At 38.5% G+C, this 26,183-nt stretch overlaps 1 protein-coding gene and 1 long non-coding RNA gene across 5 annotated transcripts in view; one reads left to right on the top strand and one right to left on the bottom strand.

Annotated features, from left to right (window-relative positions):
* The window catches only part of stx7l (syntaxin 7-like), a 235,768-nt gene extending 226,177 nt beyond the window's left edge, over positions 1-9,591 (top strand). The window contains exons 1-10 of one of the 3 annotated variants that reach the window (XM_063902299.1): positions 2,857-2,939; positions 4,468-4,559; positions 4,693-4,762; positions 5,072-5,162; positions 5,281-5,418; positions 6,473-6,519; positions 6,598-6,688; positions 6,796-6,868; positions 7,462-7,544; positions 8,241-9,591. In XM_063902299.1, the coding sequence (XP_063758369.1) occupies positions 4,475-4,559; positions 4,693-4,762; positions 5,072-5,162; positions 5,281-5,418; positions 6,473-6,519; positions 6,598-6,688; positions 6,796-6,868; positions 7,462-7,544; positions 8,241-8,336 (774 nt within the window). In that variant the 5' untranslated portion in view covers positions 2,857-2,939; positions 4,468-4,474 and the 3' untranslated portion in view covers positions 8,337-9,591. Of the gene's footprint in view, positions 1-2,856; positions 2,940-2,959; positions 3,209-4,465; positions 4,560-4,692; positions 4,763-5,071; positions 5,163-5,280; positions 5,419-6,472; positions 6,520-6,597; positions 6,689-6,795; positions 6,869-7,461; positions 7,545-8,240 lie in introns of those variants that run through there. The other 2 variants (XM_063902300.1, XM_063902301.1) reach the window with 2 other exon arrangements.
* Positions 9,592-9,884: 293 nt separating this feature from the next.
* LOC134877060 (uncharacterized) lies at positions 9,885-13,964 on the bottom strand. 2 transcript variants are annotated; one of them, XR_010167520.1, is made up of 3 exons: positions 13,000-13,964; positions 12,297-12,355; positions 9,885-10,876 (listed from the first exon to the last, which is right to left on the bottom strand). It is a non-coding gene; the product is annotated as an uncharacterized LOC134877060 (long non-coding RNA). The 2 variants fall into 2 exon arrangements; XR_010167519.1 differs by lacking the exon at positions 12,297-12,355 and having other exon boundaries at positions 13,000-13,259; positions 13,411-13,964.
* Between the last annotated feature and the right edge of the window lie 12,219 nt (positions 13,965-26,183).

Genomic DNA, 26,183 nt, shown 5'->3' with positions numbered 1-26,183 from the left:
CACCCTGCAAGGATATTTTCAGAAAGTATGCATAAACAAGCATTATATTGAAAGAGGCCATGTTCAGTTTAAGGCACAATGTAATTTCAACACATTTCTTTTAGATTTAAAAGGAATATAAATGGAATTTGAACCCATTTTTAAGTACATTTATTTTGCTGATTCATTCCCTTCAAATAACCACAGAGACATGCATTACATTTGTTGATTTGATTTAATTAACATAAAAAACACACACAGGTAACAGGATGGACAGAGGAGAAACAGGGTGGACAGGAAGTAACAGGGTGGACATCAAACCAGTGAACAACAAACATTCAAGAAACATTTAGCACCTCTCAACAAACTCATGTAGATGCATGTCCACATTGAACAAACTCTCTGTACACCAAAAATCACTCACACCTCTCACCTCTCAACTATGCAACAACAAGACAGACAGAGACAGACACAGACGGAGACAGTTATGGAACAGACCAGCAACCCATGTGTTTTCCAACAAAATCCCACATCATCTTCTCCAGCTGAACTGACCTCTTATTCAGAGGTTGTGGCTCTTTCATTAGACACACAACCTGGTCATCCCTGTACCATGAAATGTCCTCTCGTGGACTTGGCCAGTAGAACTTGTTGGTGCCATTCTTGTGCATGCATTTTACTTGTACATCATCCTCAACCTCCAAGATGATGCCTGGGTAGGGCTCACCATCATAATTGATAATGCACCACTGACCAATGTTGCCTTTTGAGATGTTCTCAGGCCGTGATGGTCCTTCGGTGCAATGCAGGCTTGCCTCTTGACCCATGCTTGCCTCTTGCCTCCTCCCCTGTCTGACATTCCGTCGTCCAACAACAGATTGTCTAAAACACAGAAAGCATACAGTATCGTCACAATTAACAATCACTCTTTATAGATAAATGTCTATGCACCAGTTCAAGGATAGAAGACCATTAGACAGAGACATACATACATAGAGACAGATAGAGACACAGACACAGACACACACACACACACACACACACACACACACACACACACAAGCACACAGAAACACACACACACACACACACACACACACACACACACACACACACACAAACACACACACACACACACACACACACACACACACACACACACACACACACACACACACACACACACACACACACACACACACACACACACACACACACACACACACACACACACATTGTAAGGGCAAGATCATGTTTGATCATTCAAATTAGAATCTACCAAATCAACAAAGCATTTAACTGTCAACTTTCTTCTAACCTTGAGGGTCCGGGTTGTGGGGCATTTTCTGGCTCTGGGGGATTATCTGGACTTGGAGGAGGAGTGGTCATTGCCGTCCTGCCTTTGGCACTATCCCTCTGCTTTCTTTTCTTTTCTCGCCATTTCTTTCTCTGTGCTCTCTGATGTCTTTCACTGAGATCTGCCACTTTCTTTTTTCTTCCTTCCTCTCTGTCCTTTCTCCACTTCTCTTTCTCATTATTGAGATATTTCTCTCTTCTCTCAGGGTCAGTGTCACGACTGCTTTTCAGCTGCAGACAATGGCGCCATTCCCTGACAAATACATGCATACTATTTCAAATCATCTTTTTTGGAAGTATACAGCAAATTAATACATAATACGTTAATAATACATACCAATTCACACTTAAAGAAACAAAATATAAATCTTATATCGACCCTGTTACTATGTGTCCCCTCTGTTACCGTGCATTACAGTAACAGGAGGGACAGTAACAGGGGGGACATTTTATGCTAAAGTCAGCCATTACTGCTAATTTGATGAACAACAAGCTAGTACATGATGATCACTGACAACGATTTTTAACATGTTTATTAACCATATTATCAAAATTACAAACAAATATTAGTTCCCACTATAAACAAGCATAACAGGGTGGACGTGTTATGCTTGACCTCATCAGTAAACCTTTATAAAACATTGAAATAAATGTTGAGTAAAGAGTGGTACTTACTCTGCTTCTTCTTGAATGTTTTCCCTCCAAAAATATTGTTACATTAGAGAGTCATGTGACTAAAAGAATAGTCAGATGATGCGTTCTATGGAATTCTCATCAGAGTAACAGGGGGGATAGTTGACTCAGGGACATAACATATTTGAAAGATTTTAAGCATTTAAAATGCATTAATAACAGAAAATAACATCTGGTGAGAAATACTTTAAATAAGACAATACAGAAATGATGAAAAACCTTGAATTTATTAGATTTTCCTTACTTATATATGTAACTGAAGTCACGCAAACATGTCTGGGGACATAGTATTTTAGTGTACTTGTGCTAAAATCAGACTATTTTATTTTAAATTCATTTATCCTGTGTACATATAATTGTGTCCTATGGTAGAGGGTGGTTAAACATACAAGAAAAGGGTTTAGAAATAAGTAGAAGCCCATTTGTACACAAAATATACCATATTATGTCAATGGGACTCAAATGGCACCAAATACTAGGAATGACCCTTTTATAAAAAAAAAAAAACGGGCAGCATGTAATAGAAATACTCAAATAAAGTACACCAGAACTGTACTTTGGCAATATTGGAGCACTGTCTATTTAAGATCACATTTATTAATCTAAATTAATTTGTTTGTTGAGGATGCAACACGTTTTGTAATACTAAGAAATGAAACTGTTATTCACTTTCAATTCCTACATGCATTTGATAGGAATATGTTTCTATTATAGTAATAGTACCCAGGTGGATACAAATATTTTCATAATCTCTATTTTCTGTTACTTTTCTTCTGATTGTATAACCATCTCTTTGTCTTGTTTTATTTTCTTATGGCGATGATTTTTGCCCGCACTGCTGACAGACATCATGTGACGGGGGAGGGGCAAAGAATCAGGAAACACGTCGCTGTTGCAAGACACAGAGAAAGGTAAATTCTAGACTTTGACACAATTTAGCTCTATTTAGCAAGGATTGACAACACTGAAGGGTTAAATATATAGATAATGTCTTATGTTGCCGTTTCAAATGTTAGGACCAACGACAATAAAGGAAAGTGTTTTTTTTTTGACCGGAAACAAGAGAGAAAACGTTTCAGATTGTGCTGCGACTTTGATTGTAACTTAATGCCTTCTGCACCCGCAGTGAACATTGGACTAAAGTACCTATCAAGACAACTTTAACCCGGGTATTAATAAGGTGCTCAGTTTCAAAATGACTCAATTATCCAATTATTTCCCTGAGATTTGAAAGCTTATGTGATTTCCGCATTTTTCTCGCTACTGTATTGAAGGGTAAAATACACACAGAGACAGGGAGGTTGCAACACGTTTAATTAAACTGAACATTTTGTAACAGTTTATCATTGTACTTTATTAAAAAGTATCAAACGTATTTCCTTCTATAGCAACAACATGGCTGGATAACCTATGATAGTTTCTTGACAGATGTTGATTTACATGCTGGTCATGGTTTGCGTCCTCTTGAGTCAGTAGTACAGGAAGTCTGCTTGACTGCACTAAAGTAAATATCCCTTACCCAACCCTGTTCCATTCAAGGCTTAAAAACAATAAATAAGAGCAGATGTCTCATTTCAAAATGATCTCCTGATTGCATTTGAAATTGACAAAAGTTTAAGAACACTCAAGGTCTACTTGGGGATCTGCAAAGGTCCCCTAATATACTGTATTTCAACAATATATTATAGGTCTCAGATATAGACAAAACCTGTCTCTGAAGTGTTTGACTCGAAATACAAGAGATCATGCATATGCCGTATACCCCTCTGTTTTAGCCCTGTTTCAAAAATGCTGATTGTGTATCTTTTAATGCAAATGAACTTCCAACTTGGCATGACAAAGTGGATTTTGCGCAATAGGTGACCTTTAAATGGAATGGGCAAGCAGCAAGATTATTTTTATTCTACACCAGTGCCTACTAACATTTTCTTTTCTTTGTTTTGTTTGCCATATGGACAAGTCTCTACGTATTGGCTTCTCATGCCCCTTCATTGACCCTCATTTTCCAAATCTGTTCATTTCAAATATTGTTAAACATGGTATATTATTACAATATGAATCATACTACTGTTTGATATTACAATTTTTAACGTTTGGCCAGATTGGTCAAGTATACATTTGTATAACTGCCACTTGGATTGTCAGTAGCTGGATCTTTCATCAATGTTTTTGTTGTTTTTGAGTGATAACTTTTATACTTTTAGCAAATTTTCCACCCATTTTATTAAATCAAAAAACGCTTGCTGGGCGAAAGACAAATGCATGCATCATTTAAATGGAATACTTTTGATACCACTTCATGCTGGGTAATATGATTGACAGCTTAAAGTTATTGAGGAACAAAACCCATTGTAATAAAATGTTCTGGACAAATTTGGTAAAAAAAAAGAATTGTAATGCCATTTCTATCTGCATCATGATTTCGTTGTTACTCCACAGCTCCATCATGGCCTACCATGCTGGGACTCCAGAGGACCCCAGTGCTTTGGTGCACAACATCAGCTCCAACATCCAGAAGCTGACACTGCTGAGTAATATACACACTACACACACACACCCAACAGAAGTCTTATCATCAGCTGACTCTGCGTTGTGAATGATGGTCGACAGATGTAGATGCATTAGAATAGATAAACAGTGTGTGCTCTCTGTCTTCCTCCGTAGCCTCAGATCTGCAGAGGGCAGTTTCTACGCTGGGAACAGAGCAGGACAGCAGCAAGTTACAACAGACACTGTGAGTTATTGGTTTTTGGACAATAGATCTATTATATTCAACATCTTAGTACGAATGAAGCTGGAGAAAAAATACACCTTTTGTAGAATTTTTTTCTGAAAGTTGTAACCATGCAAAACATAACAGTGTGTTGCACATATTGCATTTTAAATGTAATACAGGCTAATGCTAATATTGTGAACTACACACACAGCCATGGATGTGTTTGTTCTTCATACCAATAAACTGCTTATACTTGGTACTGAACATGGGGTCGCATGTTATCTTCTCTATTTAACCAAATACAGTTCATTTTTCTTTGCTCACCAGGCAACAGAAACAGCAGCAAGGCAACCAGCTAGCAAAGGACACTGACAGACTCATCAAGGCATTCAGTGCACTTCCTGTTGGCCCCGACCAGGTGCTGAACTGTTAACCTTTCCCTTTAATTTTAAAAGTCATTATTTCCCTGCTTTTTCACACTGATTTGGCTTCCACTCATGGCTTTTTTGTTAACATTTTTATTCTGTGTGTTTTAGCGGCAGAGAAAGCTACAGAAAGAGCGCCTGGTTAATGAGTTCTCCGCCGCCCTAAACAGCTTCCAGAAGACCCAGCGGCAGGCGGCCGACAAAGAGAGAGAGTTTGTGGCCAGAGTCCGAGCCAGCTCCAGGGTGTCGGTGAGTAAGCTGCTGCACCCGGCCACAAAGTCACAGTGTAACCGGTGAAACACAGGGATTACATAATACATTAGTGAGCGAACAAGAATCCATGAAACGATTAATCATCAATCCACCTTTTTTCTTTATGTTTGTTTTGTCAAAAGTGGCTTTTTTTCTGGCCATTATTATCTAAATAAATTGCAATCTGCTTCCACGTTAGAATTTTTTATGCATTTTTCTTTTCAAACAATATTTTTATCAACAGTTTGACACGCATACAAAAATGAAAATAAAAATGTATATTGCCAAAAAACCAAGTTCTATATAAAACATGCCAAGGTTTGACATACAAATGGGTAGTAAAATAAACTATTTCATCCATTTAAAATAAAGATATAACAGAACGAACAACAAGCTACATTAAATCGTAGTTTCTAAAAATGTAATCATACTGGGGTAATATGGCTTGTATTTATATTACATTAATATTATTTATTTACTTTGTTCTGCCTTTTTAAGTGAGCAGGTTTTCTGCAATAACTAAATGCATTGATGTTTCCTTCCGGGAGAATTTGAATTTCTCCATGCACTCAGCAACAATTGTCTTGCCTTTCAGGGCTCCCGTACCTCAAGTTATGTAGTCATAATTATTTGATCCTGAAGTTCACAGGAGAAGCTCTTATCACTATGCAACTGTAGTAGACACCAGTTCCCTTAGGGATAACCTTGGCAATTCTTTCCCCACACAGAAGGGTATCTGTATCTGCTTCTGATGCTGATAAGCAGGGGCGGTTTGTTATTGATTTAAATGGTTGGTAAAGTACCTAAATCTAAAATGAACAACACAAATTGTATTTACTCTATGTGATTATTGGAAATTAAATCATTTTGAAACTTAATCAATTCTACTTTTAGAGGTATTTTGATCATGAATCCTGTACACTTTATTTCATCCAGTACACACCAAATCATTGCTTTAACCACAATCCCAGTAAAGAACATCCTCTGCAGTATATTTGCAATAGCAAACCCAAAGGTATGTGTATTCAAACCTTTCAATTTCCTTTAACAGGGAGGACAGTCGGATGATGGCTTTGGAAATGCACCTCCTTTCCTTAGGTAGGTACTTTATTTATTATCAAACATATAGTTTCTGCTATCATTATTGCTATTTTAGTTATTTGTTTGTCCCCGCAGTGATTCCCAGGTGCAGGCTCAGGCTGAAGCCATCACTGAAGACGACCTGAGGCTGATCCAGGAGAGAGAGTCCTCCATCAGGCAGCTGGAGGTATATGAATCAAACGTCAAAGCAAACATGGACACTTATATGTAGAGTATCTCATCAGCTCTTTATTTCCCTTTCACATGTTTTGGTTTTATATCTTCTTTATTTAGTCGGATATCACAGATATCAATGACATCTTCAAGGACCTGGGGATGATGGTCCACGAGCAGGGAGACATGATCGGTAAGCTTTTCATCTGACCTTATATTTCATCGTCCTCCTCTAATAATGCAACAACCTAAAACAGAAAAGCTTCAATATTAGAGGAATGTGGGCTGGGACAGCATTCTTGTAAATGCCACCTTTAGTCAATGTAACAACATATTTACCCAAAACATTTCCAGAGAAAAGCAATTCTTACTAAGGCACTTAAGCACAGAGGCTTTCTTTGAGTACACACTAGTAAACCCTGTAATGGTTTAAAATGTATCTTGTTAGCTTAACTTTTTTCTATATTTTTTAAACTCTATTCATTTGAATAAAATGTCTGCATCTAAACAATAAATTGTGTTATTTATTTGTTTTACTTATCTCAAAATTATACATATTTTACATGTGCTTTATTGTTATTACACTTTAAAGAGCATATAATGCCCTGGTGTATAAATTAAATAAACAAAGTTCCCTGGCCTTGCATCAAAATGTATCATATGACCTTGTCCGTGTGAGCCTTGGTGTTGACAGGGAAAATACATGTTTTTAGATTTGCGCCACATGCTCTCCCCCTTCCTCCCACCTATGGCATGTAAAATGTGTGTTTCCTTTGTGTTGTTCAGACAGTATAGAAGCCAATGTGGAGATGGCTGATGGGCACGTCCAGAGCGCAACACAGCAGCTGGCACGTGCTGCAGAATACCAGGTACATCTCAGATAGAACAAAGAGGACTGTGATTTAAAAACAAAAGGCAGATATGCAAAGAAGGGAATGAGGAAAGGATCAAGGAGAGTAACACAAAGGTTAAGAGCGGAGTCATTCAAATAGGAAAAGGGAACGCTAAGACACAAGGATCTGATTTATGATGTTGTTTTAAGTCATTTTAAACATCACTTATATTCCAATCAAGTCAAGATTATGTCTTAATACTTGTTTAAAGTATTGGAATAAGTACTCATCATTCAATTTGTTAAATTAAGTAGTTTCACAGTGTAAAAATCCTGTTACAAATTAACGTCTTTAGAAAGAATGAAAGTGTTAGCATCAAAATATAGAGTACGAAAAGCAGTCACTCTGCAGAATAGTCCTTTTTAGACTAACTTATATTTTATCATGTGGTGCATACAAAGACACAGAAAGAAGAATACGTAGTAAAATAAATACTTTATTATATCAAATGAACAATATTTACACGTCACAAATACTATATACTGTATTTAAACTGGAGAGCTGTGCTGATTTAAAAGACGTAGTGTGGAGAAGAGGTTGTTCGTGTCATGTGCATTAATGTAATGAATAACGTTTGTCTGGATAGTAGAAGTATTAATTCCATACTAAGTTGCATTCCACCACTGCTTACTTATTAAATAAACAAAAACCTGTCCTTTTTTTCCCCCGCAGCGGAGCTCTCGGAAGAAGATATGCATCCTGATGATAGTGTTGGCTGTAGTTTCTGTTGTTATCGGACTCATCATCTGGGGTGCTGTCAAGAAATGAGTGCTTCTTGTTCTTCTCCCTCTTCTTCACCACCTTTCAGTTTGGTCCTAAGCATTGAGAAGGGATTAACAGCACCTTCCTTCCTCTCTTCCTCCTACTCCTCGTTTTGTCACCCCTTTTAGGGGAGGATTGGGACTGTCAGTCTTTCTTAGACTTGATTATATTTTTTAAATGTTACAATCTCTATTTACAGGACAGCAAACTCCTTCACAGTGAAAACAAAACTGGCGCAGGTAGCGTTATTATTCTAAACAGCTTTATTTCTTTGATTTATGCATGACTTACTGTAATTGGAAAGATGTCAATTTTTGCTCCTCATCTGATTGAGTGTTGCTGTGTTCAGTGGCGGACATGTTGCCGCCGTGGATGTTAAATAAGACGCAATACAGACAATGCTTCTGTGTGTGATGAAGCAGCACGTGTCAGCTGCTTTCTTTGATCAGGTCAAATATGAAAACGCTTGTGCTGTACTTTACTCAGCAATCAACTATGAATCAAGTGCACTATGCAAACTTAAGAGCAAACAAAAGCTAGCCTTGGTCTGTAGTACAATTTAGCCAAATCAGAAAGTTCTAATGCAGTGCTGAGTGACAGCACACTCTTTTTCAAATCTATCCTGTATTTAAAGTTAAAACAATAATTTAAAAAAAAGTTAAATCCTATTCAAATTCCTGCAGTTCTATTCTAATGATCGATACTGTACATACCCAAACAAAATATTGTGATTAAGACCTTATATTACACTCCGCTGTCAGCTAGTCATTCCAAGTAATCAGGACATGTTGTTGTTGTTACTGTGAGTAGGGTGTTCCCGTCTGTCAAATCACAGACACAGTGTGAAATGTAATAGTTCAAGTTGTGGTTTATGGTTTGTTTTACCTACAGCAGTTAGGGATAATTGTTTTTAAAGGCACTGCACATCAAACATTTGTCTTCAATGACCTGGTTGATTAGACCTCATTAAATGTCAAAGGTGGGCCATACTACGTCGACCAACCAGTGTCCAGAGGAGGGGTCTAATCAGCCACATTAACTGGAAACACCTGTGTCAAGTACGTTCCTCTTTTGATAATACCCTGCGGTAAGAGTTAGTTTCTTTATTCTGTCTATAAAGAAATCACATTTGTTGTTACTCAAACCAAAATAAGTGACAGCAAACACTAATAGCACGTGTACATTTACGATCACATGTATATTTTGTAATACTGAGAATTAGCTGCCTTTGTGTTGAATAAATTACCTGAATGATCTGAAACCTGTTTCACCCGCTTGTTTATCTGATTACTTGAATTACACCTCCAATGGTTGAATTTTTCCATCTGGTAAAAATATAGTAAAACTTCCAAGCTCTCAAAAATATTTAGTCAAAATTAGGTTTCATACATTGACAACATCACTGAGCAAAAGCTATAGACCATTACCTTGAGAAAATGTGTTGAATAATTTGGGATATTGTAATTAAATAACACAAAAATGTTTAGGAAATAGGTTTAATCATATCTGTACATTTTAATGCAGAAGTTAAACATTATACCTTGGTAAGTATTGCAAGACTACATTATTCTAAATTTTAAAAATACAGCACATCATTCATTTTATATTTAAAATTCCTACATACTGCCCATTTTGGCTATTGATGGCAACTTAGAACAGATTTGTATCCATCAGTAGAGGACAGTTAAACCTTTATTTTTGGTGATTCTGGAAAACAACATTTCTGACTTTCCGTGGGGTCAAAAAAATTCTGTTTTGAGGCCCTGTTATAATTTTGACAAATATAATCAAAACACAGAAAGAAAGCATAAACATTGTAATGGTTGACTTAGTTGCACAACAGTTTTTCTGACAAAATGATGTTTGAAAGCACATTATTTGCAATTGCTGTTTGCATTTAAGACAGTCGCTGATTATCCCCCTGTGATGCAAGAGCCCCTTCCTGTTTCCTTAGAACAGCACTCAGCGTTTTGCATATACTGTACAGCTCAGCGTAAATGCCTTGTTCATTGTTCAAGCCAAAGGTAGTAAAAACCTACATTTTCCATTTCATAAACCACATTTTTATTAATCTGACATTAAAAATGATAAAACAGGACCAACAATAGATCCCCGTGGCACACCTCATGAAATCTAGGGTAAAAGAAAACACATTTTGTCATCTTTGTGGTTCCCCAAAGACTGAGGAAAGTCAGTTTAAGGATGCCACGATGGGATGAGTGAGCAGACAGGAATTAGCTTTTATTTGTCAGAACAGACAGTGTTGCAGTTGTATTGGGATGTGGAAGTAACAGACAGCTGTGACGCGGTAGGAAAAGCTTCTTCCTTGGCAGAGTGGTAGATGTGAAGGATTTGGACACAGTGTTGTAAATACATGACCCTCAGGCCGAGAACAGGTTGAACTGGGCGTCAGTAGGACAGGGAGTATTTTCATCTGGTTGCACACACAAAGTAGCAGGCTGCTGCAAAGAGCTGAGCAGGATTTTCCTTCCAAACAGAAATGTCTTAGCAGAGGAATGAGGAAAGTTTGTCCAGGTGCGAAGTTTCTGCAAAGGAAGCAAAAGGGGTTTTTGAGGTGGATGGACTCATAGGAAATCATTACATTGTTTTTAAGGTTGAACGTCATCTCTAATTAACATTCGACTGCCTCATTTAACAAACATTTTCAACAGCAATATACATTCAAACATGAACCAAAGAGGTGTTTCAGATGGTGTATATAACCTTTTTATGTCTCTACTTTCTTACTGAAGTATAATGTGTCAGAGGCACCAAGGCTGTTTGTGCCCACATTAGAAAATTACAGATAATGGCAACATGTGACTCACTGGAGGAGCTTCACTCTGCTGTGATGCAAGTAAATTAGAGAAAAACAATTCTAGGCAAACACTGAGCTCACTGTCTAATGCGTCATAAGAAAAATAACTGGAGGAAACAGCAAGTTGCTTTCAGTTTTCCCTTCCATGAGTCAGCTGAAAGTAGCTCTTCTAGATTTGTTATTTTAACCTTGAAGCTGACTTTCTGGGGGAATTTGGAGAGGGTTGAAGTACTAATAGAAATTTAATTATGTTTCATTGTTTTCATTTCATGTCGTTTGTGTGTTTGTGTGTATTTTTGAAAACCATGGTAGGGCTAGCACCTGAATAGGCTAATGCAAACTATAAACAATTATTATAGTAGAAGAGACACAACTCTTTTATTTAAGTAGTGTTAATAGTGTATTGTAATTTGTACTCGTATTTTAGTTGAAGGTTGATCAGATATGGATTCAGAAAGAGAGTTTATGGGCAGATAGTTACACAGCAAATGATGTGCAATTCTCAAACTGATGAATTTATTTATTCTTTTCATCCGAACTTTTACATTTTTCAGTAAACGGTTAATTTTCCATTCTAGTATAAATACACAGAGAGCATGAACCCATACATGGAATGCAGTAATGCAGTAAGTGATAAAACACATTGTGCACCTGGTAATTATCTAAAATGTTTACAAAAAATGACATGATAGGGTTCTACATGATTTATAATAACAAAACTTGCACTACTCATACCTTTAAACCTTCTGAAATGTGCACATGCTCAATAATTGTGTGGTGGGAAAAAAGTAAAAGTCTATGCACTGGATTATAGTAGATAGTCATTGCTGCCAGCAGAGAGCGGTAGTGAACTGCTGCCATAACCCTAATAAACCCTCAACACACAACTATGTGAGGCTATTACCTGGTGTAATTATCATAATAAGTGCAATTATACAATAGTCGCACACTATATTACCGCTGCCCAATGTTTACTGTTAAACCCTAATGTGAAATATGATGTGTTTTAGACTTATACATCTCATATTATAGACTATGGAAACCTTACTAAACTCTAAATCACATCCAGTCAGGGCTTTGATCTCTTCTGACTGAGATTTTTTTGGTCCGATTCATGTTAATTATCTTAGATCAAAGTCTGGACTGACCTTAGAAGTGGCTGCTCAGTTTCAAGCCCCTTGGCAGCAGCAACCATTCGGAGCTGTCCCTGAGTGAAGATCAGCTAATAATGATTATCATCAGATGGAGTAGTAAAAGCCAGAGTAGTACATTATTTTTCAAAATCATTTTACCTTGTCCTTAACTGAATCATCTCCTCTCAGATTTCTACTCTCCCCTCCCTCCCTCTTAATAACAGCACATCTACAGTGCTGTATCTATGGCTGCAGATGCACTCACTATTTTTAGGGTAAGCTAAAGCCCACAGGATGTCAGCTCTCTTTCAGGACAACCATGACATCATTTAAATGCCAAATCATCCTTAGAACTGATATGTAATCTAAAGGTTGCTAAGTTAGTTGATTAAATACCCAAACAATTTGGTGCTCATTAAAAAAGATTGCTTCATACAATTGAATCAGAATTTAATACAACAGCAAGTCATTAGCTTTGAGATTTAGAACAGAGATAGCATCAGTGTCGTGCATTACATTTGGCATTTTTAACAGCCGCACCATGGAAAAAGTGTCCACAAGTGACAAAGTGGCTAAAAATGATCACTGTTTCAATGCTTATAATAAACAAAATAAAATTACTTTTCATGCATTTGACTTTCTACGTCTGCAGATCTGCCACAAAGTGAAACCATTACATTGACTGTGAATGAGTGTTGTTGACATATTGAAAACGCACCTGTAACTGAGCATCCCAGCCTCCATCCGTGATTCCGGACTTGTAACCCTGAAGTCCGGTCTGAATCCCCAGAGGGCAGCATTCCTCCCGGCAGCAGGAATGTAAACTTTACTTTGGAGTCAAGCTTCAGTCCAGCAGGAGGAATGCAAAGTGTTTGCTGTCAAACTGTCTTTCCCCCAAAGTACTCCCTCAGAAAAGGAACACTTTGAGAAAAAAGTCATCAAAAAGCTGTGGTAGAGCTGATGGGATGACTACTGGCACTAGAACAGAAAAATATGGTCGTGGGTAAGGGCTTTTTTAGATTTAGAGGCTTTTATGCGTTCTTGTAAATATTGATGTTTTTCTGAAGAGGAAGTAGCTCTCAGGTATGTGACAGGATGATCCATGCTGAGAGGAAACAGCTCCACTCACCTGCTCTTTCAAAGTTTGCACACTGAAGAAACCCTCAGTACACTCATGCCGAACTGTTTATTCCCTCTGCGATGACCAGCAAATAAATAAATAACATCAAGGGCAGATTTTTTTAAAGAAACTTGGACTGCTGTTGGGATCTTTGGTAAATATCTAAGCTTCAAAAATAAGAAACCCTGTTATATTCTGCCAGTAAACAGCATGTGGCATCCTTATATTTACCAAAGTGGTTGGTCATTCCAAATAAAAGGAGGCCAAAGGGGTAAAAAGTCAAACCATCTATCTTTTCACCAAAGTGACTAATGTTTGTCTATAAATAGAAGTCATTGGACCTTGTTCTCTGGTGCAGCCTCATTTCCTGCTTCATGTGATATCTGATAATGTGTCTGTTCTGATACAAGTGTCTTTAATGCTAAACTAGTTAATACTTTTATATTCTTTTATTTCCTGGATTACAGAGTACACACAGCGCCTAAAGGAGTGTGAAAAGTGGGCTTCAAAGTAATGCTAATGTTGGTGTGTAAGCAGAGGTGGGAGAATTACTCAGATTTTGTACTAAAGTGGAAGTACCAGAGTGAAGGGGAATTCTGTTACACTTAAAAGTCCTGCAATCAAAAGGTTACTCCAGTAAAAGTATTAACATGAAAATATACTTGAAATACTAAAAGTGAAATACCTCAATGCATCAATCAGAACATATCTTGGTCCATTTCAGAATAATACATCTGATATGTTCTGATTATAATGATTGATGCATTAAGGTGCAGCTAGTTTGAATGACTTTGTATACTGCAGGGTAGCTTGTGAATTTACTCCAGGTGTAACTAAAGTCTGATGTAATTACATACCAAATCTGTAAAGTAACTAAAGGTACAAAACAAATGTAGTACACAAGTTACCTCTGAATTGTAGTGGAGTAGAAGAACAATGTAGCATAAAATGGAAATACTCAAGTAAAGTACCTCAAAATTATACTTAAGTACAGTACTTGTGTAAATGTACTTAGTTACCTTAGGCAAACACAAGGTCAAATGACCACTTGTTCCTCTCTTATGGCCTGCAGTTTCTCAAGCTATTGCTGTAAATGTCTAACAGGCCTCTGTGTTCCACATTGCATTGATAAGATTGTATTTTAAGTCTGGGTGGGTTTTGTGTAAAAAAAGTTCTCTCCTTACTCTACAATCTGCTACTGTTTCCTAGTGTGAATTGTGCCTTGTGGTTTGAATGCTGACCTTAAAACGAAAGTAGTGTCTGAGCTGATTTTGGACAGTGATTTGTGTTAACGTTTCCTCATCCTGCTGTACTCTTTACAGCACAAACTGATTTATATGTTAGGAAGAAAAGCCAAAGCAAGAGTGACCTTCATCAACCTCCACCTCAAATATGTGTTGTTAGATCCTGTGTGAACAAGTTAAACACCATCCTGGTTTGCTCACCTCAAATTATCTCCTATAATGTGTATGGGAGCGTTTGTACAGGCGAACGTAACCAAGCGGAAAAATGTAGGAAGACAAACTATGGTGACCTTGTGTAGCGCATCGCACGTCATAAAGTCGAGCCACGTCGCCGTTTGTGGGAATGAAGGATGGAAGTAGTGATGGAGGAAAGCGGGGAGGTTATTGAGGAATGGATCTATGTCTCCTAGGTGGCCATGTTGTTGCCATGGAAGGATGTGGGAACTGGTCAGACCACACACACATACACACAAACAGAGACACACACATGGACACTGGCAGCAAGGCCTCGGCAAGCTGCTGCTCTTATTATTGTGTAGCGGTAACTCTGGGGCTTCACCATGGAGGGACCTTAGGAATTAGAGTCTGGGTTTGTCCACTGGTAGGTATTTGATTCCCTGTTTCTATAATGTTGGGTAATAAATTGTGGGTGTCGTAGAAGGACTTATGGAATTTGGATCTGGGTTAAAGTTCCTGTGGAACTACAGCCACACTAGGAGGATCTGGATGAAGCAGGAAAACATGGCAGCAGACCATGGCTTACGATCTGAACTACACAATTTTAGGAAATAATGGAATCAAATGCACATCATTTTCTATTTTAGTTTTTCTACCATGCTGATGGCTACATGCAGTCCAACATATTGTGTTGTTTAGAGTAGAAGACTATCAAAAAGTAACTTAAGTAGGAATTACTAAACATTAGCGGAGAGTGGGGAGGCTCACCTCACATAACTTGATATGTGAATTTTAAAAACATCAACACTCATTGCATAGCTTTAATTGTTTTGCCCCTGAAATCAAGCTTTCAATGTTCAAGTATTTGTCTATTACTATAAACATTCAATACTAAATATCAACAACAATCAAACTTTGGACAAAACAGTAATGGGTCCATGAGGAAACAAACCCACAACAACACAATCAAATCAACTCAAATATGACCAAATCCTGATTGGGGAGCAGGACAACAACGCTTTTTAACTGAACCCTCTTGGATTAGCTGACAAAAGCAAAAAATCCTAAACGAACATGACAACATTACAAAAAATCTTTGTCTTATCAATTGTGAATTCAAGTACCAGTGCGGTGACAGTAAAACCATAACGACTCAGGAATGATTTAGCTAAATGATTAATTAATCAAAATTGTGATTAGCTAAATGATTAATCAAAATTGTGACATGTTCAAAGATTTTAAGGATACACTTTTCATATTTGAACAAATGAAGATTATGTTGAGATTAACACCAATTGTTGAGATTGATTATTTCCCAATTATCTTTTTTTCAATGCCACTTATTTACTGGACAACACGACACAAGCAGGAATGCACGCCCATTATTTACAGATCCTGGCACTGAGCCCTGTGTGAATTATACCTGTTAATCAGGCGCATTGAAAGGCGATTGACGTCAGAGGAGGACAAAGCTAACAGAACAAGAGGTGTGAAGAGTGTGAAGAGTTTATGCTTGAGTGTGTTGGAGCAGGCAGGTGGGGCTGCCCAGGTCAAAGGTTAAGAAGGTTGATTGGTGGGGCTGTGGAGGTGGTCGGGTGAAAGCCGCTTGGCAAACACAGCTTGCTGTCACAAACACACCAGATATATGAATAGCCACAATTCGGTGAGACAGACAGAGGAAGGATAAGTGTGTGAGAGAGGGAGAGGAAGGCAGGGAGGAAGATAGACAGCTCACAAGAGGAAAAGAGTGAAGGAGGGAGGCCCCGGTTTACTCGCAGTGTTGTGATATGTTCGTCATGTTCTCACACTGGGGGGATTCTCAGACTGCTTGCTTCCATTTCACTGTCTGGCAGAGTTAAATATAGCTGATAAACGATGCAAGACAAGAGGAGATAAAATAGACTTACACAATTGAGATGGAAAAAGAAGTATAATATGACCAAAAAAACACTATAATAGAACTAATACACTATTTTAATAAGTCATAGAAACTGTTCGTAGAAAGCTATAGAAAGTCACCGTGAAGTCATTGAAAACATCATAAACTAGGTCAGGGTATAAAATGGAATTAAGAAATCTCAGCAGCTCCAGCTCTGTCACAAAATGTCAGAATCAAAGGGTAGCATTTAAAAAACGATAAAGCAAGTAGCAGAAAAACTACATAGAATGGAATGTCGAAAATATGCAAAACAAATTACAGTACAGTATGTTGAAAGCAGTAGAGAAAAACAGCATAGTATTTCAAGGAGTCATAATGTGACTTGTCAAAAATAACCACACCAAAGTTTTATGATAGGAAAGTATAGTAGTGCATATAAACTTCCGGTTACTAATTTGCAAATGTTGGGCAATTTGCACAAATAGCACAATTAGCATAAGTTGCGTTAATTAAAATGACTTGCATTATAGTCTAAACAAAAGTTAAAAATGACTTGGTTCAATTGATCAAAAGCAGCCAACAGTGAGTACAAATATTGTAATTCTGGTCAAAACTGCCATTTTTGATACTGACAATGTCAGAAAGGGACTCAGCATCCGCAATTATCCCCATAACCACCCAAAAACAGTCCAAGCCCTTTTTTTAAACTATTGTCCGCATGGTAAGTCATTCTAATTAACACAGCTTATGCTAAGTTAGCATCCAGAAGTTTTTATGTGCTGGGGACCCCTACTTTACATTTCTAACATAAATCCTTGCGTTACTCAACATCTCCGGCTTCACAAGGGGACTCTATGAGCTGGAAACTAGACTAAAGTACAAGATATGAGAGAAAACCACAAAGTACAGCGTGTCCAAAAGAACAGATTACATTAGCTACGGTCAGCAACATTATTAGGGTTCTGGCATTCACAACCAGATTCATTTATGCATTTTTGTGAAACTTTGATGATTTCTAGCCTTCTCTGTGGGCTACTGCAGAATCCTTTAAACCAAAGATACACAACAAAGTAAACAGGCCTGGGTAAGACATCAGCTAACTGCATCCCCACATTTCTGTTCTGTGACTGGTTCAATCTGACCTTCAAAGCACAAACCTGCCACCACTTCAAACGTTTTCATTTTAGATCTGAGTATAGACTTTTTGCTTTTTGCCTTAATTTATCCTGGGAACATTTGCCAAGCACACATGCTCTCTTTCATCAACACCCTGCTTCACACGTACAGAGTTACACACATTCATACCTGGCAGCGGCCCAGTGCAACCACAGTCTTCTAGTGTTGGTCCACTGGGCAGCCCCACCAGAGCAATTCAGAAATGTGCTCAAGGACATTTCTATGGTGTTAGCTGAAGGAGAGGACAGCATTCCCTTTCCTGATCTACATTTTGGTTGGCAAATCAAGGATCAAACATCTCAACCTTCTCATCAGCCCACTTGTCATACTTAACGCCTGCACATATTGGAAATAGACCCTTTGTGTAATGAAGGACGTTTAGAAGAGAAACAATCCAGGATTTGGTCAAAGGATTTTGGAAAACACTTTTGGATAACATGTCTGAATTAGCATTAAAGCTAAGGAACACAAGAAGCCAATGGGAATATCGGTTTCGCAGGTTTTCGATAATAAACAGAAGTACTCGACAAAGTCAGGTTATTGAAATATGATGTTGTTGGTTGAAGAGTAAAGGTTCAGTTTCATGGTGGCACTATAGGAAATTTAAGGGGTCATCAAAATCAGTTTGCTTCATTGACAGGGGAACACGGATGTTCTCAACCACTCCAATAGTTGTTGAGTAATTCCAGTTTGGACCAGAGTGGTGGAGAAGCTGACAGACTGACATCTAGCAACACATGGGTAGCATGGCTAAGACAAAATGAACCATGTAAAAGCTCATCTGCTGAAGTTGATTTCATTCATGTTGGAACTAAACTGACAAGTGTTTTTTAACAAGATTGACATTATATAATTACTAGCTCAAGTGCCCGACGGCATGGATGGTCATCCTCAATGATTCAACTGTGGCTCAGTGTTCCAGGCAAACGGCTCAGAGCTCACATCCTCATAAGAGCCCTCCCTTCATGCGGCAACATATTGCTCTGCTCAGACCAGTCTAAACTGCCCCTTCCTAGGACACGGCCGCTCCAGCATCAAACGATATTTTTAATCAAGTGGTCAAAAGCTATTGCACAAACATTCTAAAGTAGCTTAGGTCAACAGCGTCCCAGAGCTTGTTCTGTTAGCAGGAATGCTCCTGTACGCTGGAACAGGCCCCTCTTTGTGTTGCAGTCCAGCAGCCTCACGCCACACTGCACCGCGCTGGAATCCTGTTTGTTTTCTTTTGAATTGCTCAACCTAGTTCACTCCGATGTGGAAGCGCAGTGTACCAAATGTGTGTGTGTTTGTGTGTGCTTACTGTGTTTTAAGGTGTGCGCTAAGTGTGCATCTGTGTTTTTACCGAGTGCAGCAACAGTATGGCTCATTGAGCATGTGCTCATTTAAAGCGCGTGCCAAAGTTTGCATGCTTCAAAATGGAAAATACTGGAGGGTTAAGAAAATGATGAACTGTTTATATTCAACTAGTTCCAGTGTAGGTTGTGAAGAGTTACAGTTAGATCCCTATTGGATGTAACTCTGCTTTCTGTAGCCAACAAGCCTGGTTTATAATTCAAATTCAATTGACTTAATTAAGGATTTTCTTGAAGAGAGTTTGTTTTGGTATTTTTTATGTGTTTGTATTCCCAAAAACCTATTGGTTATTACATTTGGGGACAAGACAAAACCTGGAAATTAAATCTATTGTTTGCATTTCTGGACTCCCCACCCCATTCATTTCTAGTCAATCCACTTATCAAACCGGTAATCTGCAATTATCCACAGTACAGAGTGCTTGTTAACCCCCTTAGAGCTGCCTGGACAAACACTTTCCCTCTAATGCTTTAGGGCCTCCTCCCCCTTTTTCCTAATTTCTAATGTTGGCTGACCAAACCAGAGGAATTCATTATCCCGGAAACTTTCTGAGACCAGAGTTAGTCAAGCAGGGGAAGTCTATTCTTCTTTCTTGTCCTTCCTCACAATTAAATCATGGCATATAATCGGCTTATTATTACTGCTGACCACTGTTGATTGTATCTGAAAGTACTGTTTCTACCCAGGTTCTTTCTGCAAAGATAAGCTAGGAAACCGTGAGGCACATATCAACCTTAGTCCATACTGTCTGAACCTTGAGCAGACATCTTTAAAAAAGTTAAGAGTACTCATTTATGAATTTTGGTATAGCAAAAGGGCTGAATGATGTGGAAAATATGGCAGTCTTCTCAACAACTGAACAGTCAATTGAATTTCAATGAGACAATCATTATATTTGGGAATAATATGAGTAGTTCTCCAGGCCTCCATTGAATATCATTAAACACTAATGCTTTACTGTACTTGGTTGTGGGGAGCAGACCTCATATGAAAAATCGTATTTACATATTACATTTCAACATGTATGTTATATTATGCAACAATTTGTCATAGAGTTGTTAAAAGACATACATTGTCGTTTCTAAATCTGTACCTGATGTAAAACTATGCAAACTGTTTTAGTGAAAGCTATTTCTGAGAAGCTGACTCAAGGATTGCAGTATCATTTATTTAATTGAGATATTTAAAAAGATAATACCTTTTTCCTCTCATTTGGAGACGTAAAGGAGGTTTTTCTTCTCAACATTGTTATAATTAATTCCAGGAGCCTAAAATATGTTTGTAATGTGAGCTACAGACTAAACACTGGGATGAAAATAACTACTTAAATGCCTAATTCATTAGATGCACAAGTAGATTTCTTTGATCCTTGCCTTTTACAACATGATAAAATGTAATTGATGATTGACATACTCAGCGCTTTTGTTGGTCATGATGTTAATATCTTATGACGTTTTTCTGAACATCCATCTTTGGCCTGTCCTTAAAAAATGTCTCATTCTGATGTTTTTGACTTTTTTCAAACCCTTTACTGCTCCATTTCCAGTAACCTGAGGAAATGCCTTCTCTGGGCTGTCCCACTAAAATGCCACATATAGGCGGCCCCTTCTAATAGTGCAGGGTATACTGCTCTAAAAAGCCCCTCCAGAATACTCTGCAGGGCGGTGTGTCCTGAATGTCCTGCACCTGCATAAACACACCGAGCCAGGAGAGCTGCCTGCTGCCCTGCCAGGCACGCTAAACCACATCTCCAAAAGGCAGCAGAATAACATACCTGGGAACAGTTACCGTGAGAAGCAGAGGTAAAGTATAATTCAGTAAACCACAGAAGGTTAGAGTCAAAAGGCACGGAAAGAAAGGTGCAACCTTTGGTTTATGCACGCTTAGAGAAAGTCAGAGTGCAAAAAGTAAGGTTCAAGTACAGACAAAACATAGCCAGTAACAAAATACAGACGAATGTGTGATATAAATCAAAGAACTAGTAAAGATCTTTGGCTATCAGACACAGGGAGAGAAAAAACAGATGTGTGGAGGAGACATATAAAAGGGAAAAAATCTGAACTGGAATTAGATTGGATGAGAAAAAAACATTTGAACACTTCTTGGAAAAATCAAGTAAAATGAGCATATAAACGGTAAAAGGAAAAACGTGTTAGGACCAGAGAGAGTGTAAATCGGGCCCCTGAGACAAGCTGCGTATTGACACACTGTGACAGAACACCTACCTGTCAGACGTGCCCCTTGAAGGCTCACCTTTGTGGGACAAGGCTTCATATTCACACAGCATCACACGACACCTCGTAGTTACATAACTGTCGCACCCTTCAATCATTGTATTGTAAGTGAGACCTCACAAGGGGCCCTGGTCCTACATGCCATACGGCTTTATAGCACAGGAGTTTCAGTTGCTGGTAGCGGCCTCCATATTTGATCCTGCAAGGGAGTCTGTAAAGATGTGATCTCAGGAAAGGAACAGAAGTAAAAGAAGGAATGTAATGCTATAATTACATTTAAGGATTAGATGTTATTTAAAGCAGTATACATTTAAGTAATAACTGGCCTTTAGAAAGTCACCCCGACAAAGTGCATTACATAAATTGTAAGTAATCCTAGTTTATTCCCACAGATTTGAAGGATACCGGCATGATAGTTACCTTTTGCGTCATCATCTCCTCCTCCTCTGTTGCTGATGGATTTATACACTGAGCGGGACTGGATACAGCTGGGAAAAAAGCAATAAACTCCCAATGGATGATGCATGAGATACATTTGGGGTAACACATGCGGTGATGACGATACTACTAGATTTAGATTTGTGAATCTGCCAAACTAATAATCCTTAAAGAAAACAGTTTGGCTTTTGTTTTTGGATCTTGTTTAGGACGGTTACCATTGCATCAACCACAGGGAAGCGTGGGGTAGCCTATAGTTGAATTTAGTTTAACTATACATGTTGTCATTTGTTCACATTGAATTGTGAAACCTCTAAAAAGGAGTAATCCAAAGTTTTAATATATACCCCTTCTTGCTTCATTGCTGAGAGTAAGATAAGAACACTAATACTTCTTTCTGTACAACTGTTCAATATCAAACAACTGCCAGGATACAGTGAGGCTAGCTTAGCTTAGCATAAAGACTGGAAACAAGGGGCTCTGTCTAAAAGTAGCAAAATAAGCATTTCTACAGCTAACACAGTACATGTTGTATGTTTAATCCATCCAAAAACCCAAAGCGTAAAAAGAAAAGCTGTAGTAACACAGGGATAATGTCTTGGCCTATTGCTTGGCTGTACACGGCTCGCCTTGTGTTTTTTTTTGCTAAACCAAGTAAACATTTCCTGGCTGAAGCTTCATATTTAGCGTTCCAACATGAGTGTGTTATCCATCGTCTCATCTAACTCTCAGCAAGAAGCTACACATTTTAACCAATTCCTTTAAGCTAATGTAAGTTACTTAACATTACCATCTTTGGGTTAAGAATTTAAGGAAACAATTAAGTGTCCTTAAACACATGAAGTTAACTTAGATCCATGTTGTGGGCCAAATGTCACAATTGGACAGAAATGTTCCTCAGTGAAAGTTATCCACTAAAGTATTTCAAAACTTTTGCTATGACACTCTGATTCACTCCTGCTGAGAGTGGAAAACATAATTCTGGCTGTCTGTACTAAAGTAAGAGAAACATGTGAAACTTGGGTCGTCTGCTGCCGGTTTGACAGCTAGCTGAGCAATGACTCCTTCCTGCGTCATCACTTCCTCCTCACTATGCTGAGAAATCCACCTTCCACTGTTCCAGCTGGGGAAATATTACATGTTGTTGTGAAGAGGATGATGGGAGCACCATATTTTCCGCTGTCAGTTTAAAAGTGTGAAGGTATGCTGCAAGGTAAAGAACACTCTCACTTTGGACACATTTGAATTGCATCGCTCTGTCAGAAAAAGTAGCAGCACTTCTACCTGAGAAAACATAATACTGTGAGAAAAAGAAAGAAAACAATCGGACAGCTGTGACCTTCCAGCTAACAGACACATACATAAGCACCAAGGGGTCTGATTGCCACCAGACAGACAGGAAAACAGACTGATAGATACAGGGCGAGGGTGTAGGCTACACACTGACCTTGCAGCTAGCAGACAGATGAGGGAGGCCTTTGGTTCCAGACACACACACACACACACACACACACACACACACACACACACACACACACACACACACACACACACACACACACACACACACAGAGAGACAGGGAGGGGTACAGTTAGCCACTGTGCAGAAACTTCATATCTGGAAACAATTAGAGCAGTTAGGAGCCCCTACCAGGCTGTTTCTTTAATGCACAGCACCATTCTATCAAGACTTTAGTGGGAACTATTTGCCATCCTAATGACCAAAACCACCAGTCACAAAAACACAGTTCATATTCCATCAACATCTTATAAAGGAGCAGCTCAAAGTATTGTCTTTTCAATCCTTTATTTAGTTAAGAACACATTTGTGTTTACACTGACAGCCCAGCAAAATGGAAAGCCCTCAAAGAGTAATATTTTCATAGCCGCGTATAAAGGAACAGTCCTTCTCATGCTAATCGCTTACCCTTTTGTTCATTTTGATTAGTCATCTGAGAACGGCGTTTCCTTTCCCAGCTTTCAGCATTAACAACCAAATCAGAGGACAAGTCTACTGTTGACTTTGAATGTTCTTTCAGTCAGGACAACACGAAGACGCTGATTTTGCCAAAGATCTGACCGTTTTTTTTTTTGGTTAAGCCAAATCTCCAGCAGTGATGAGAGGCGCTCATTGCACACTTCCCTAATAAGAGCGCTTGTGGCTTGAACATTGTTATGTCAAATTGTGTTAGTAGTGGAAGCTAAATCTGTGGGCTGGTGTTATGTTTAAACCACATAAATAATATGGTTTGAAGTTTTAAAATATGTGCTATTCGTCATACAGATGCTAAAGTAATAAAGTACTACTACAATTACATTAGGGCAGGAGACAATGACCAGTTTTTAACCCTTCTTTCTTTAATCATCGAGTGATATTGTGCCCCATGTGACAGGTGATGACAGGTGAAATTATATAAATAATGAACATAGATAGAATCGGAGGATGAAACCCTCTTTATTAGTCACATACATGCACACAGCAGAGCACACACAGGGAAATTTGTCCTCTGCATTTAACCCATCCTAGTACTAGGAGCAGTGAGCAGCTATTGTGCAGCAATGGGGAGGGGGGATTGGAGGTGTCCGGTGCCTTGCTCAAGGGCATCACAACAGGTCCTAGGAGGTGAACTGGGACCTCTCCAAGTAGCAGTCCACTTTCCATATTTTCAAGACTGTTCGGGGACTTGAACCGGCGACCCTACGATTCCCAGTCCAAGCCCCTATTTACTGAGCCATTGCTGGACAAAGTAATAACAAAGAGTGAAAGTGATATGTAACTCTGCCGCTTCTGTTTTTGTCCATCAAATTCAACAAATCACTTTTTGTCAGAGTAAACAAAATATCAACAAAGTCTGTTTAGTAGCTGTTCTGTAACTTTTCCTTTCTGCACACTCAATTCTTATCAACTGACAGTGTTAATGTGGAATAGGTGGCTCAGATTGACACATTGCGAGGGGCCTCTCACTATTCAAGAACTTTGCTGGTTTGGTTCACATTACCAGACAATGAAGTGTTATGGTTAGCTGCATCAGCTATTTTTTGCAACAAAAAAAAGCCCCAATAAAGCGTGTGCCCAGCGCCAAACTGCAGACAGACCCATTAGCAAATAGCTGGGGAAAGTGTAGCTTTAACAGTGTTTTACAATTGCTTACACACTATTGTGTAATCTGTGGGCACATGTTCAATTATCTCAACACAATTAGCACAACCTCCGTCTGTTGGAAACCATACCATTAACACAATTCCTGTTGTTTACCCAGAATATGCAGTCAATTAACACATTATGAAAGCTTTCACATCAGAAAAAAACAAAAACAATGTTCAAGCCTTTAACACAGTACAAACCCTCCCCTGCAAGTACAATGCTCAAAAACAGAGCTGATTACCTTTGTTGATGTAACCTATCATCGTAACATTGAGAAGCTAATTTACTGTGGGTTTTGTAAAATAGATTGCCAGAGGAGAATACGGCATGCCAAGGATTTCTATCTAGAACAGAGCTAAAATGAGAGTTTGACATCCTGCAAAATGTCAACATGTTTGTCATATCAACCTAAGACACATAATACAAACAGTAGTCACTAACTGGACCTTGAAACTAGATTGTTCCCAAGGTTAAAATGTACACGTTGAAGCTCAGATGTCTCTGTTATGACTGTTAGAATAAGCTAAGACACATAAAAAAACGACCCAGTTAGTGGGAATGTTTATACTGTATACAAGGGAAATAAGCAGCTTAAATCTGGTAAACAGCAAGTGAATAATTGGTATGTTTGATCGAGGTTCAGTAAATTCAGATTTATGTTACTGGCAGGCAGCTGCTTTATAATCAGAAACCAGTCAACAAGCCCTGTAGCAGGAACACTCTGTTTCTGACAGTAAACCAACAAACTGTAAACAGGCTCTATATGAAACTGTATGAGAGCAAAGTTCTCCTGTTGACAGCTAAATAAGCATCCAGTAAAACGAACAGTAAACACACACTTTCAGGAACAGTTTGACATCTCAAGTAATCTCGTTATGAGAGAGAAAAAAGCATATTTCAATGTAAGCCTTTAAAATGTCTAATGATAGGAAAACAGAGTGAGTTTATTTGATGTAAAGGAATGTTAATGTGAAGTCTTGACCTGCATCTCTGCACATCACGCCTCGAAACACCTGTCTGGGTAGCACAAACCCACAAAGCAAAATATGAGTTTTTTCTCAGCTTGCAGTAACATTTACCTTGGCAGTGAATGAGACAAAGCAGCAGCATGTGATTAAAACCAATGTTTTCATTCA

This window comes from Eleginops maclovinus, chromosome 15 (assembly GCF_036324505.1).
Source record: "Eleginops maclovinus isolate JMC-PN-2008 ecotype Puerto Natales chromosome 15, JC_Emac_rtc_rv5, whole genome shotgun sequence".
NCBI lineage: Eukaryota > Metazoa > Chordata > Actinopteri > Perciformes > Eleginopidae > Eleginops > Eleginops maclovinus.
The sequence above is the reverse complement of the archived record's forward strand: the minus strand, read 5'-3'. Positions and strand labels throughout refer to the sequence as shown.